The 13060-nt window shown below is 51.7% G+C and overlaps 1 protein-coding gene across 1 annotated transcript in view; it reads left to right on the plus strand.

Annotated features, from left to right (window-relative positions):
* The first annotated feature begins 335 nt into the window (after positions 1–335).
* The window catches only part of TTLL8 (tubulin tyrosine ligase like 8), a 37266-nt gene continuing 24541 nt past the window's right edge, over positions 336–13060 (plus strand). The window contains exons 1-4 of the mRNA XM_064590448.1: positions 336–402; positions 6179–6270; positions 10280–10418; positions 11169–11242. Coding sequence (XP_064446518.1) covers positions 336–402; positions 6179–6270; positions 10280–10418; positions 11169–11242 — 372 coding nt within the window. The remainder of the gene's footprint in view (positions 403–6178; positions 6271–10279; positions 10419–11168; positions 11243–13060) is intronic.

Genomic DNA, 13060 nt, shown 5'->3' on the forward strand with positions numbered 1-13060 from the left:
TGCTCGGAACCCCAGAACCGCTCTTCCTCGGAACGCTCCCCCTTCACCTCTCCACGCTGCTGCCGGGAGCCCCGACCTTAGTCCCACCCGCTCCGCCCGCCTCCCACTCCCGTTGGCGCTCCAGCCTTGCCCACCCGCCGACCTAGACTTGCCCTCTCCCCCCAGACCTGCCCCGAGACCCTACACCTGCCCTCCCCTCAACCTGGCCTCAGAGCCCCGGCGCCGACCTGCCCCGCCCCGCAGGGATGACCTCGGGCCGCGAGCCCTCGCCGACGCCCCGTCTCCTGGCAGGGGCGCAAGCAGGCGCGAGGAGGGGTGAGCTGCCGGAGGCCGGAATGGAGCCGGGAGGAAGGAAGAGGCTCTCGTCCGCTTCGCTGGAAGGAGACCCGAGAGAAGAGAACAGTCAGTCTCTTCGCCCACCTTCTGGCCGCTCGCGGTCGAGGCGCGAACGGGGTGGGGGCGAGCGGCTCAGACGCGAGGCGCGGGGCCCGGGATGACTCAGGCCGTCCAGGGGCGTGAAGGCCCGCCGGGGCGGTCGGGGGACCCTGGCCGCGGAGCTTGTGCTTGGGCCGCTCTTCCCCGGACTCCCCCCCGCCCCCGCATCCTCCAGGCCCCTGCCCTCCACCTCTCTGCCCGCCAAGCCGGTCGACTTCGGAGCTCAACTTGGCAAAGTGGTGCGAAGTCAGATGCTCGCGTTAGGGCGCTGTCCGGGAGAAGTCCTGGCGAGCCCCTTCCTAGATCTGAGTAAACCCGTGCACTCGCCTTTTTGCCAGGGCGCTCATTCTCTTTGGTAAATACCTAAGAGCGAACTCACTGGGTCCAGGGTGGGCTCCTGCTCAGCTTTATGTTCCCGCGCGGGGGAAGCGTCTCAGCTGCTCCACGTCCAGGCCAACAGTGGGCATCGTCCTGTTCATTCTGGGCATTGGGTGGGTGTGGGGGCCGCCTCCCTGTGGTTTCCATTTTACTTTCCCTTCTGGGGCTCTTTGTGGAGTATCTGTCCCAGTCTTTTGGCCGTTATTAAACTGGGTTGTGGGTTCTTCCTTATTAAGTGGTGGGAATTCTTCGTCTCTTCTGGTCGGATACCAGTTCTTTGTCAGTTAGATGTATTATAAATACCTCTGGTCCATGGCTGGTGTTTTCAGCCACTTAATGATTCCTTTTGAAAATCAACTTCTTAGTTGTAAGGAAGTTTAATAGTCAATCTTTTCTTCTATAGTTAATGCTTTTTGAGTCTTACTAGGAAATCTATATCTACCCCATTGTCCAGAAAACGGTATCCTATGTTTTCCTTTAGAAACTTTATAATGTAACATTTCCCATTCACCTCCACAGTTCACAGGGATTGACTATTTTGTATGGAGTGAGGTAGGGGTCAGTGGGCAAATGTTCACTCTTCCCCCATGTGAATATCTAATTGACCCACGTGGGCCCTGCAATGTCATCTTTGTGGAATATCAGGCCTAGGCCTATTTTTTGTTTTCCATTCTGTTTTATTAATTTCTCTGCCTATCCCAAGTCCATTCTACCCTGTTTTAATTCCAGTAGCTTTATAATAAGTCTTAATATTTTGTAGTGTAAGTCTTCTGACTTTATCCTTCAAGATTTGTTTACATTTTCTTAGACTTTTGCATTACCATATAAATTTTAGAATCAAATTGTTAATTTAACACACACCCACACACACAAGTCCTGCTGGGATTTTAATTTTGGTTACATTGAATCTATATAGCAATTTGGGTGAAACCTAACATTTTATCAATATTGAGTCTTTCAACCCAGGAACATTTAGTTCTTTGATTCTTATCAACAGTGTTTTGTAGTTTTCAGAGTACAGGTATGGAAGACCTCTTTTGTTAGATTTACTCCTAGATATTTGATGTTTTTTAGAGATAACGTTGTTGAGTTTCATTTTCTAATTATTCCCAGTATATAAAAGTATAATTAATTTTATTGTACTGACTTGGCATTTGGTGACTTTGCTAACTAATTCTAATAGCTAGTAGATTCATTTAGATTTCTTATGTACACAATCATCTGCAAATCTTTTCAGTTTTTATACCTTTTATTTCCTTTTCCTGCATTATTGCATTGGCTACTACTTTCAGTATAATGTTGAATAGAAGTGATATAGTGGACATCTTTTTTTCTTCCCAACGAAGAAAGGTCAGGGATCATGACCTGAGGAGAAGGCAGATGCTTAATGGACTGAGCCACCCAGGTGCCCCCTTTGTTTAATCTTTCATTTACTGAGAGAAGTAGGTTAAATATCTCAATATGATTGTGGATTTTCTTTTTTTGTTTTTTAGCTTTGTCAAATTGTATTTTTTTTTTAAGATTTTATTTATTTATTTGACAGAGACAGAGATAGCGAGAGCAGGAACACAAGCAGGGGGAGTGGGAGAGGGAGAAGCAGGCTTCCCCTCGAGGAGGGAGCCCGATGTGGGACTCGATCCCAGGACCCTGGGATCATGACCTGAGCTGAAGGCAGATGCTTAACGACTGAGCCACCCAGGCACCCTGTCAACTTGTATTTTTATATATAATTACGTTCATACACATTTGGAATTTTTATATCTCGCTGACAAATTGATCCTTTTAATATTATGGACTATCTCTCTTTTGTCTTTAATAATTATTTTATTAAAGTTCTGTTAATATTTATAAGTAAATATTAGTATGTAATTATTTACTAAGTATCTCTAAAAGTGACATTTTCTAAATAACTAAACTCTTTTTTCACATTTGATAAGATGGACAATAATTCCTTACTAAATCCAACACCCAGAATATATTCATATTTCCCCATTAAGTCCCAGAGTTGGTTTGTTCAGATCATGATCTGGTCAAGGACCACACATTGCATCAGGCTGTCCTTTCTCTTCGCTATCGTTTGATCTGGAGTGGCCACCCCTCTTGCCTTGTGTTTTCAGGATCTAGACTTGATGAGGACAACCTCTTGTTCTGGAGAAAGTCCTACCTTTGGGACTCGTCTAGCTGTTGGCCTTGGGGTGGTTTACTGTCCTCCTCTGCCCCTTCTCTGAGCCTTGTGATCTGTACTCTCCTCCTCTGCCCCTTCTCTGAGCCTTGTGACCTGGAGATGAACTCTGGAGACCTGATGAGATTTGGGTTGAGTGTTTTGCCAAGACTCCTCGGAGGTGGTGCTGTGCCCCTAATTTGCCCGCAGAGTCTGGCCGTGCTGGTTCCCAGTGCTGCAGCCCGTCTCTGGACCAATGCTGGCCAGACCCCTCCAGGGTAGGGTCGTGTTTCCGCGGCCACCTGAGGAGTGGAGCTGTGGCACTTGATGACTACCCAAGGCCCCTGAGTGGGGGTGGGGGCTTCCCCAGAGAATCCCTCTGAGATGGGACAGGAGGTGGTGCTGGAGGTTGACGGGAAAGTACTTCTGGATCAGTGAGGAACACAGGCCTGGGCAAGGGGATGTGGTTGTAGGCTGCAGCGACCCCAGCCCCCGCTCCGGACACACCACCACCCCTGCACCCACTCACCCGCCCCTCACTCTCCCCAGGGGGCCAGCTGCCCTGGGAGGCCCTTGTTTGAATGGCCGGTTCTCCACAAAGAACAGATGAGGAGCTGCACTCTTTAAGGAGCGTTGTCCTCCCCGGCGGGCCTCCTCAGCCTCCATGAAGTTCCAATCCTTCCAGAAGGTGTGCCCAGGTGCTTATTTCTGCCCGGCAGTTACAGGCTTCCAGGGAAGGTGTTGGCACGCAGGTGTCTCTGATGGCCTTGGGTGAAGATTGTGTTTGCACTGCTCTCTCACTCTCGAGAGTCTTCCTGGACGACTGGACTGGGTCTGGCCAGTGACCATCATATTTTGTGACGCTCCAGTGGTCTACACTCAGCCCTCCCACCTCTGCACGCTGCTTCTGCATCTTTTTGCTGTCCCCCATCCCAGTCTGTAAGTGCCTCAAGATGCCCTGAGATCACCTGGGGAGAGGGAGAGCTCAGATCCCTCCAGCCAGGGCAGCCGTGCTTAGAAACCAAAGGCCGGGTGCCACGGAGGGTTGTTGCCAGGCTGTTTATGGGTGTCTCAGTTCACCAAGAGTTTTCAGCCTGAATGGAAATTAGGGCTCATTAAGACTTTCTGCATCTGTTGACATGGGATTTACAACTTTTCCTGACTCTCTTACAATGTTTGCTTTTCTAATCCAGCCTTGGAATAACACAAGGCAGCGGTGGCATGTACGATTCTGTCCTCTGTGTGGGAGTCACACCGGCCTGTGACCTTCCTTCCCTGGAACGTGCTGGCCTCATACAACGAGTTAGGTGTGGCCATGCCTTTTCTACTCTCGAAATGAATTGTACAAGATTATAGATGTTCCGTACCATTCACCCAAGAAGCCATTAGCCCTGGAGTTTTACTGATGGGAAGGTTTTAAATGACATTTTTATGCTTCTTCTCTTTTTTATTATTTGGTCTCACCAATTGTTTATTAATTTTGTTAGTCATAAACCTTTGGCTTGACTAATCCTCTATTGGATTTTTAAAAATATTTCATCAATGTCTCCTTTCTGTTAATTTTCTTATATTTCTTCGGGTTTAAATTTACCGTTCTTCCTAACATCTTGAGACGGATGCTTAACTCACTGTTTTTAGCCTCTGCTATTTTCAAATATATGCATCTACAGCTAAAAATCTCTTTATAAATACAACTTAACTACAGCCCAAAGATTTGATATTCGGTATTTTAATTATCGTTTAGCTAAGAAATATGCGGTACTTTCCATCTCAATTCCTTCAACTCGTGGCTTGCTCGGTTCCTGGCAGCCCCACATGCACGGCACATGTCTGTGGCTTCCGTGTCTTGTCCCATCATTCTGCTAACGCTGGCTTTGCTCGCTCTAAGGCCATGCTCTCGGACCGGGGGTGCCGGGGGCCGTGTCCTTGTGTCCCCCAGCCCCTCCCACCCTCCCTCTGTTCTGGTTTTTGTCCCCATGGACCCCACATGGATGAAACCACTCACTGTGATTCCTTCTGTGCTGGGCTTCATGGGACATTTACATTGAGAATATTTTTTTCTCAGTCGGTGCTTTACATTTTCCTTTTCTTAACAGAGCAGAACATGTCATTTTGCCAACTTTGCTGGTGCTTTTTGCCTGATCCACGTCTGTGCTTTCTGCCAGAAGCTTTGTGTTTCTAGCTTTCACATGGAGGCCAGGGGTCCACGTCAGATGAACTGTTGTGTGTTGTCAGCTGGGGTTCGATTTGTTTTCTGCATGTGAACATGCAGTTGTCAGAACACCATCCCCACTGAAGGGCTTTGCTGCTTCTGTCTGTATTGATTGGCTGTGCAGTTGTGGGTCTCTGGGGCCCACAGGGGGAGGAAGACAGCGGGTGGGTGGAGGAGTGTCTGCTGCTGGCCTGTCCCGCCTGCGATGTTCCCTGGACATCCAGGCACCAGGGGTCCTGGAGGTGTCAGGAGGTCTCGCAGTGTGGGTGGAAGGTGTACATTCAGGAGTCTGGGCATGGTGGAATTGAAAATTTCAGTGAGTGGGTGTGGACAGGAAGCATGGAGTCTGAGATCCAGGCCTGGGCACTTCCAAGGTTAGGGCATAGAGAGAGAAAAAGGGCTGCAGTGAGGAGGAGAAGGGGGGCCAAGGGGAGCAGGGCTGGCCAGCCACGTGTCCGGTGCTCCTAGGAGCCAGGGCCTAAGGGAGTGACAAGGGATCGGCTTGCGTATGTATGACTTCAGCATGAGTGGTGTCCACGGTGGAGTCCAGCAGACAGGGGTGTGGAGAGAGGTGGAAGGCAGGAGTGTGGAGAGGTGTGGGGTACAGAGAGGAGGGTTTTCATTTAGTTTTTAAGGTATGTGCTGCTGGCAGTCTGGTGGCCATAGTCAGGGGGAAGAGCGGGGAGGGCTGGCCCTGACAGAGCCTGAGGGGGGTGGTCATGGCGTGGTGTGGCCACAAAGTGGGTGGGGAGCACAGCAAGGAGAGAGGGTGCCCAAGCCAGAGCTGTAGGGGAGGTGGGCAGGGGGCAGAGAGAGGACACGGCCAGGGGATGGCGCAGCCTGGGGAGGGGGCTTAGGGCTTGCAGGAGGAGGGTCTGAGGGCCGGAGGTGGGCTGGGCGGAAGGTGATGGGGTGCGGGTGGGCTGGGCTTCCTTTCTAAGCATCCCCCATGCACTTTTACCTTAGCCTGGATGTCTGTTTCTCTTCTGCAGAATTAAAACAAGGAATTTCCCAAGACTTGACTTCTTCCCCCAAATTAGACAGATACAAAATAGCAAGACAATTAACAGAAAAAGCCATCAAGGTAAATGTCTTTTGGGGCTGGGGGGTGTACTTTTTTAAAGTTTTATTTATTTCCGTAATTTCTTCACCCCACGTGGGGCTCGAACTCATGACTCGGAGATCAAGAGTCCCGCGCTATTCAGACTGAGCCAGCCAGGCACCCCAAGGTGGGGGGGGGCACTTTTTAAACGTGGAAACTTATTTTGGAATTTGGAGAGCGAGTGGGTTGCCTTTGAGTGCTGAGCTCCCAGCTGCCCTCAGTCCGCCAGCCTGGGTTGGCCCTGGACCCCAGTGCTGGGCCCCAGGGGGAGGGGAGCGGGGGTACGTCCTGTTGTTTACGGGGCAGCAGGGTCCATCTGCTGTCCTGAGAGCACCAGGAGCCTTCGCTGGGGAAAGGTGGTATTCTCCGGCTTTGCCCTGCGTTGCCGGCCCTTGCTCAGAAGGCTGGGCGTGAAGGGCTCAGGAAGTCCAGCACATCATCCACGGGGACATGCTCCTGAGGCTCTTTGTGCACCTGCAGAGCACGGGTCGTGAACCCCGGTCGCCATGGGACGGGCTGGGTGCACCAGGTGCGCTGTCTCCAGCAGTCCTGTCCTGGGGAGTGGGAGCGTGTCACCTGCCTGATCCTGGTGGCTGTGTGTGCTCTCTGGGATTTCATACCAATGAGCCATACCAGCTCGTTAATTCTCAGGTTTTCTACTGAAGCCTAAAAACAGGTGAACATTTAGGGCTATAAGCATCCCTCTAAGCATTTGTTAGCTGCTTTCGCAAGCTTTTATTTTTATAGTACTTTAGTTGAGATGTAGTTCAAAGTATTTTATAATTCATATTACTACTTTTCATTGATTGTGGGTTACTTAAAAGTAGAGTTCTTGTCTATACTTCTGGGGTTTTTTTTCTATTTTTTTCATGTATACAAGATTTTCTCATTTTATTTTATTATTAATTTTTAACTTTTTATTTAAATTCAATTTAATTAACATATACTGTATCGTTAGTTTCAGGGGTAGAATTTAGTGATTCATCAGCTGCATATAACACCCAGTGCTCATTACATCGCGTGCCCTTCTTAATGCCCATCACCCAGTTACCCTGTCCCCTCTCTCCCCTCCAGCAACCCTCAGTTTGTTTCCCATGGTAGAGTCTCTTACGGTTTTTCTCCCTTTCTGATTCTGTCTTATTTTTCCCTCCCTTCCTTTATGCTCCTCTGTTTTGTTTCTTAAACTCCACATAAGAATGAAATCAGATGATAATTGTCTTTCTCTGATTGACTTATTTCATTTAGCATAATACCCTTTAGCTCCATCCATGTCTTTGCAAGTGGCAAGATCTCATTCCTTTTGATGGCTGCATAATATTCCATTGTATATATATACACCACATCTTCTTTATCCAGTCATCTGTCGATGGACATCTTGGCTCTTTCCACAGTTTGGCTATTGTGGACATTGCTGCTATGAACACTGGGGTGCAGGTGCCCCTTCGGATCACTATGTTTGTATCCTTTGGATAAATGATTGTTTTTTGTTTTTTTTTTTCTATTTATTTTGTTACTGATTTCTAGCTTGGTTGCATGTGGTTGAAAATGTAATCTGCATAATGTTATTCCATTGAAGTGTGTTCAGACTTGCTTTACGCCCAGCATTTTGTGCGTTTATGTGAAAGTTGATGTGGGGTACCCCACTCATAGACATCAGGACAGAGCTGGTTATTTGCGTTGTTCAAGTCTTTGAGGCTGATGGAAATCTCTGGTCTGTGGGTTCTGTCACTGACTGAGAGAAGCATGTTAAATACCCTTTTATCAGTGTGGATTCCCTCACTTTGTAGTTGTCAAATTTTGCTTTATATAATTTATAGCCCTCTTACTAGGAGCATACAAAAGCATCTTCCTGGCGAATTGAATCTTTTTGTAAATTATGGCATGATTTTCTTTACTTGAGGGGTTTATTTTGTCACAAAGGCTGTTTTGTCTCATATTTAGATCCTCTTATGTTCTACCTATCTAAACGCTTGTGCTTTTGATTTTCTCTTGTAAACATCATAGATTGAGATTTTAGAAATCCAGCCTGGCACTCTTCACCTTTTACCTGGAGCCTTTGGTGGGTTTATCTTTGACTGCACCCCTGGGGGCCTCGGGCGTCCCCGTGTGTCCCTGCCTCCTTCCCTCGTTCAGTCTGCCCTGTCTGCTCATTTTGTGGCTCTGTGTGGACTGATTACATTTTAAATTCCATTTCCCCTCTCTTGTACGTTACAAGTCTTATACTCCGTTTTTCTTCCTTTTGTAGTTCCCTGAGGAATTTTATCCTGTTGATTAAAATAATCAGCTTTTCTGAAGTTGTTCGGTTTGACTGTAAAAGGTGGGCGTCCTTGCTGGGGGTCAGGTTTCCTGCCTGTCTCTGCACGTGGCAGCCGCTCTGTGGCCAAGTTCATCCCATCCCTCTGTCCTGGTGCACAGCCCCGTGGGGGACGAGGGCAGCTTTGGACAGGTTTTCTGTGTAGAAGGAGGCTCAGAGAGGTCCTCTGACCTGCTGGGTCTTTCCTGTGGGTGCTAGAACTGGAACTCACAGCTTCTGGCCCAACACAAGCTTTCTTGTATGTGTTCCTGGGTGTGGGGCGCAGGTCCTCCTTGTGGGAACTATAGGATATGTCTGCTACCAACATTGTGTGACAAACCACCATGAGCTTAGCTACTTAAACGCTTAAACATTTATTATCTCACAGCTTCTGCAGGGGCCTCTGCTCAGGATCTCTCGAGGCTGAAATGAGGCATCAGCTGGGCTGGGGTCTCATCTGGAGGCTCAGCTGGGCAAAGATCCGCCTCCAGGCCCCGTTGGCTGGTTGGCAGGATTCGTTCCCCTGTTCCAGTAGAGCTGGTTTCTTCAGAGCCGGCACTGGGGAGAAGGTCTCTGCTGCTTTGACTCTCCAACTTCAGGGATGCCCTGGACCCTCTTTTTTTTTTTTTTTAAAGATTTTATTTATTTATTTGAGAGACAGAGAACGAGATAGAGAGCATGAGAGGGGGGAGGGTCAGAGAGAGAGGCAGACTCCCTGCTGAGCAGGGAGCCCGATGCGGGACTCGATCCCGGGACTCCAGGATCATGACCTGAGCCAAAGGCAGTCGCCCAATCAACTGAGCCACCCAGGCGCCCATGGACCCTCTTTTTAAGAGGTGCACCTGATTAGGCCAGGCCCACCCAGTATAGTCTTGTCTTTTGATTCATTCAAAGTCATCTAATTAGGGACACCATGAGTTTGAGCCATTCCCCTCCTGCCCTGCCTGCCCCCACAAACTCGTGAGGCACTGAGCTAACTGCTGACCCTGCCATGTGGCCGTCCCCCTCTGTCCCCTGCCAGGTGAAGGTGCGCAGGCCGTACCTCAGCAGCGTGGGCCCAGGGCCCAGCATGACCGTCACTGTCCCGTCTCCCATCCCTCAGCTGGGAAGGCCTCAGTACACACCACCCACTGCCACCTCCCTGCCTGGTCCCAGCGTCTGTGTTCATTTCCACAGTCACGGGCAGAGTCCCCAGCTTCCTTGGTGCTGGCCTCATGCTCTTGGCACTCCTGTCCCTCTGGCCCTTCTTGGGTGGTTGAACGGCTCTTCCCTCTCACTCCTCCTCGAGCCGTAGGCACCCGTCCCCTCGCCCCCAGCCCGAGAGACTGTCACCTTTGTAGAGAAAAGAAAGCCTTAGAGTGCATGGCCTCTGGCCTCAGCCCCACCTTCCAGACCAGGACCTGCCCTGAGCTGGGCACGCGCCCGTGGTCCTGGTTGTGCAGGGCCTCCTAGCCTTCGTGGGAGTGACACCCACGTGTGCAAGGCCCACAAAGAATGAGCACGCGCCACAGAGGAGGGCCCTGCTCCGTGCCTGTGTGCGTTCTTGGATGTTTCCGCGTGTTTTCCTTGGAGCGGGACCTGAGTGTCATCCCACCCACTGGCACAATCTGTCTCACTCTGCCTTGAAGGCTCCCCTCACAGACAATCAACCACCTTGTCTTTCATTCTTTAATTTAAAATATGCTCTTGCAATTTGAGGAAAAGAAGATTTTCTCCATCTACGGGCACTACCCAGTGATACGGGCCACCCTTCGAAGAAAGGGCTGGGTGGAGAAGAAGTTCCACTTTCTGCCCAAGGTCGTCCCAAATGCAGACGATGACAGTGCGGGGGTGCCTGGTAGAGTATCGAAGGCGTCTTGTCTCTTGGTGCAAGGCTTGTGTGCGTGTTTGTCAGAGGGCCAGAGTGAGTCACACCTCTCCGGGGAGTGCTGTTCTGGCCTGAAGAGCCTGTGACTTGGGCCTCCCCTGCGTGCATGGGGGTCTCCCTGGGCAGGCAGAGGCCGTTGCCCTCCCGTTACCCCCAGGTATCCCCACACCAGGCCTGTGCTTTCAAAGCCTGGTCTGGTTGCTTCTCAGTGTCTTCCTGTCCATGCCCACGACTTCTCGGTGTTCCCCTGTCCATGCCCACAACAGGCCTCCTCCTCCCATGTCTGGGCAGTTGCCACCATCCTTCAGTGGCCCTGCCCTGTCTGTCTCTCCTCTAGGAGTCCCCACTGGTCACTCCTCGGTCACTCTGCCCAAGGCCCTGCTCCCACTCTGCAGAGAGCATCTGCACTTTCTTGGGCCTGGGGTCTGCACAGGGCCAGCTCCTGTCACCGTCCTGCTCCCGGCGCCCCTCTCCACCACACTTATCCCAAAGCTGTCTGTCCCGCCCCACACCTGGGGTCCCGGACCCTGGGACTGCACCTGGCGGAGGGGCCATGCAGTGAACACTGGGGCGGGAAGACGAAAGGCCCCTGGAGATGAGTTGCTGAGGCGTCAGCAAGTGCGCCGTGGCCGTGGAGGCTGCTGGCTATGTGGCGTGGGGGCCGTGCTGAGATGCTCGGGCCCAGACAGGCTGACGGCTCTCTGGGGGTTGTGTTTGCAGAACATAAATGTGCTGAAGGCAAAGAAAACCAAGAAGAGGCTTTGGAGAAGACAGATGACATCCATGATGTGATGGTAGGTCCCTACACCTGAGCTCCCGTGGGCCAGGCGGGCCTTGATCTCCCCACGCCTCCTCACACTGTCACCTTCCCTGGGCCGTGTCCTGGGGAGGGGTGGCAAAGCCGGTCACACCAAGCTGCTGGACGCATGTGCATGCTTGCACTCATGTGTATGTGTGAGCACGCTCGTGTGTGCCCGCGTGCACCCGTGTGCATGCATGTACTCGTGCGCACCTCTGTGTGTGCACTCGTGTGTGCCCATGTGCACCTGTGTGCATGCATGCGTGCGTGTGCTCGTGTGCATCTCTGTGTGCGCTCATGTGTCCGTGTGCACTCGTGTGTGTCTGCGTGTGCATCTGTGTGCGCTCGTGTGCGTCTATGTGTGCCCGTGTGTGTGCATGCACTCGTGTGCATCTGCGTGCATGTGCTCGTGTGCATCTCTGTGTGCGCTCATGTGTCCATGTGCACTCGTGTGTGTCTGCGTGTGCATCTGTGTGCGCTCATGTGCGTCCATGTGTGCCCGTGTGCGTGCATGCGCTCGTGTGCATCTCTGTGTGCACTCATGTGTCCGTGTGCACTCGTGTGTGTCTGCGTGTGCATCTGTGTGCGCTCGTGTGCGTCCATGTGTGCCCATGTGCGTGCATGCGCTCGTGTGCATCTCTGTGTGCGCTCATGTGTCCGTGTGCACTCGTGTGTGTCTGCGTGTGCATCTGTGTGCGCTCGTGTGCGTCCATGTGTGCCCGTGTGCGTGCATGCGCTCGTGTGCATCTCTGTGTGCGCTCATGTGTCCGTGTGCACTCGTGTGTGTCTGCATGTGCATCTGTGTGCGCTCGTGTGCGTCCATGTGTGCCCGTGTAGGTGTGTGCATTTGCGTGCTGCCCTTCATACTTTTGTCTGACGGTTCATGCCTCACTTGAACAAATGGGAGAAAGTGACAACAGAAGCTGTGGATGTCGCTCTGGAGTAGGAAGGAAGGCTGAGTCCGGCATTTGGGATAAGTTTTAGGAAGTGATGCTGGCGGCCAGCTCCCCGCTCCCTCCGGGCACTCTTGTTGGCATCGGGATGGGAGGATCCCAGTCCTGCCCTAACATGGGGTCAAGGTAGACTAGCCCGTGTTACAGAATAGTAGGTATGTCCTCAAATGCTGGTCTAGAGAGAATGACCCCGCAGGGTCTTCAAGGTGTCAGAATTTTGGAAAATGTTTTCCTTTCCTTGTATCTCTTTGGTAAGAATTTTTGAGCACACAGGTGCTCTTGTTTGTAAAATCAGCCGCCAAGGGCATCTGGGTCCCTGCACTCCGGTGGCCCTGGCCGCTGGCTCTGAAGGAGTGGGGGCAGGGAGGAGGCTGGCTCCCCCAGTCTCCGGGCCACGAGGCAGTGCACACACCCCATGGCCCCGTGTGGCATGTCCCGGAACCCCACAAGGACACCCACGGGGCGGGCAGCCCTGGCCTCACTCAGCCGCACACACGGGGGCTGCTGGTGGTGCGGAGCCCGCCCTGGCTTCCGAGAGCAGAAGCCCCGCATGCGGGTGGTTTCCCCCAGTGCGGCACACGGTGGCTCCCCAAGGAACGCCGCTGCCAGCCTCCCGGACCAGAGCGTCACAGCCCACACACTTGCAGTGTCATTTAATACCTGATTTCCATGGTATGGAGGGTCCTCAAAAAGTTAGAAATAGAGCTACCCTGTGACCCAGCAGCTGCACTCCTGGGTATTTGCCCAAAGGGTACAAACATAGGGATCCGAAGGGGCACCTGCACCCCAATGTTCACAGCAGCAATGAGCCCGATACCCAACTGTGGAAGGAGCCCCGATGTCCATCGACAGATGAATGG

Source organism: Mirounga angustirostris, unplaced genomic scaffold (assembly GCF_029215605.1).
Source record: "Mirounga angustirostris isolate CCGP_5_RB_7025 unplaced genomic scaffold, mMirAng1.0.hap1 SCAF_5, whole genome shotgun sequence".
In the NCBI taxonomy this organism is placed as follows: Eukaryota; Metazoa; Chordata; class Mammalia; order Carnivora; family Phocidae; genus Mirounga; species Mirounga angustirostris.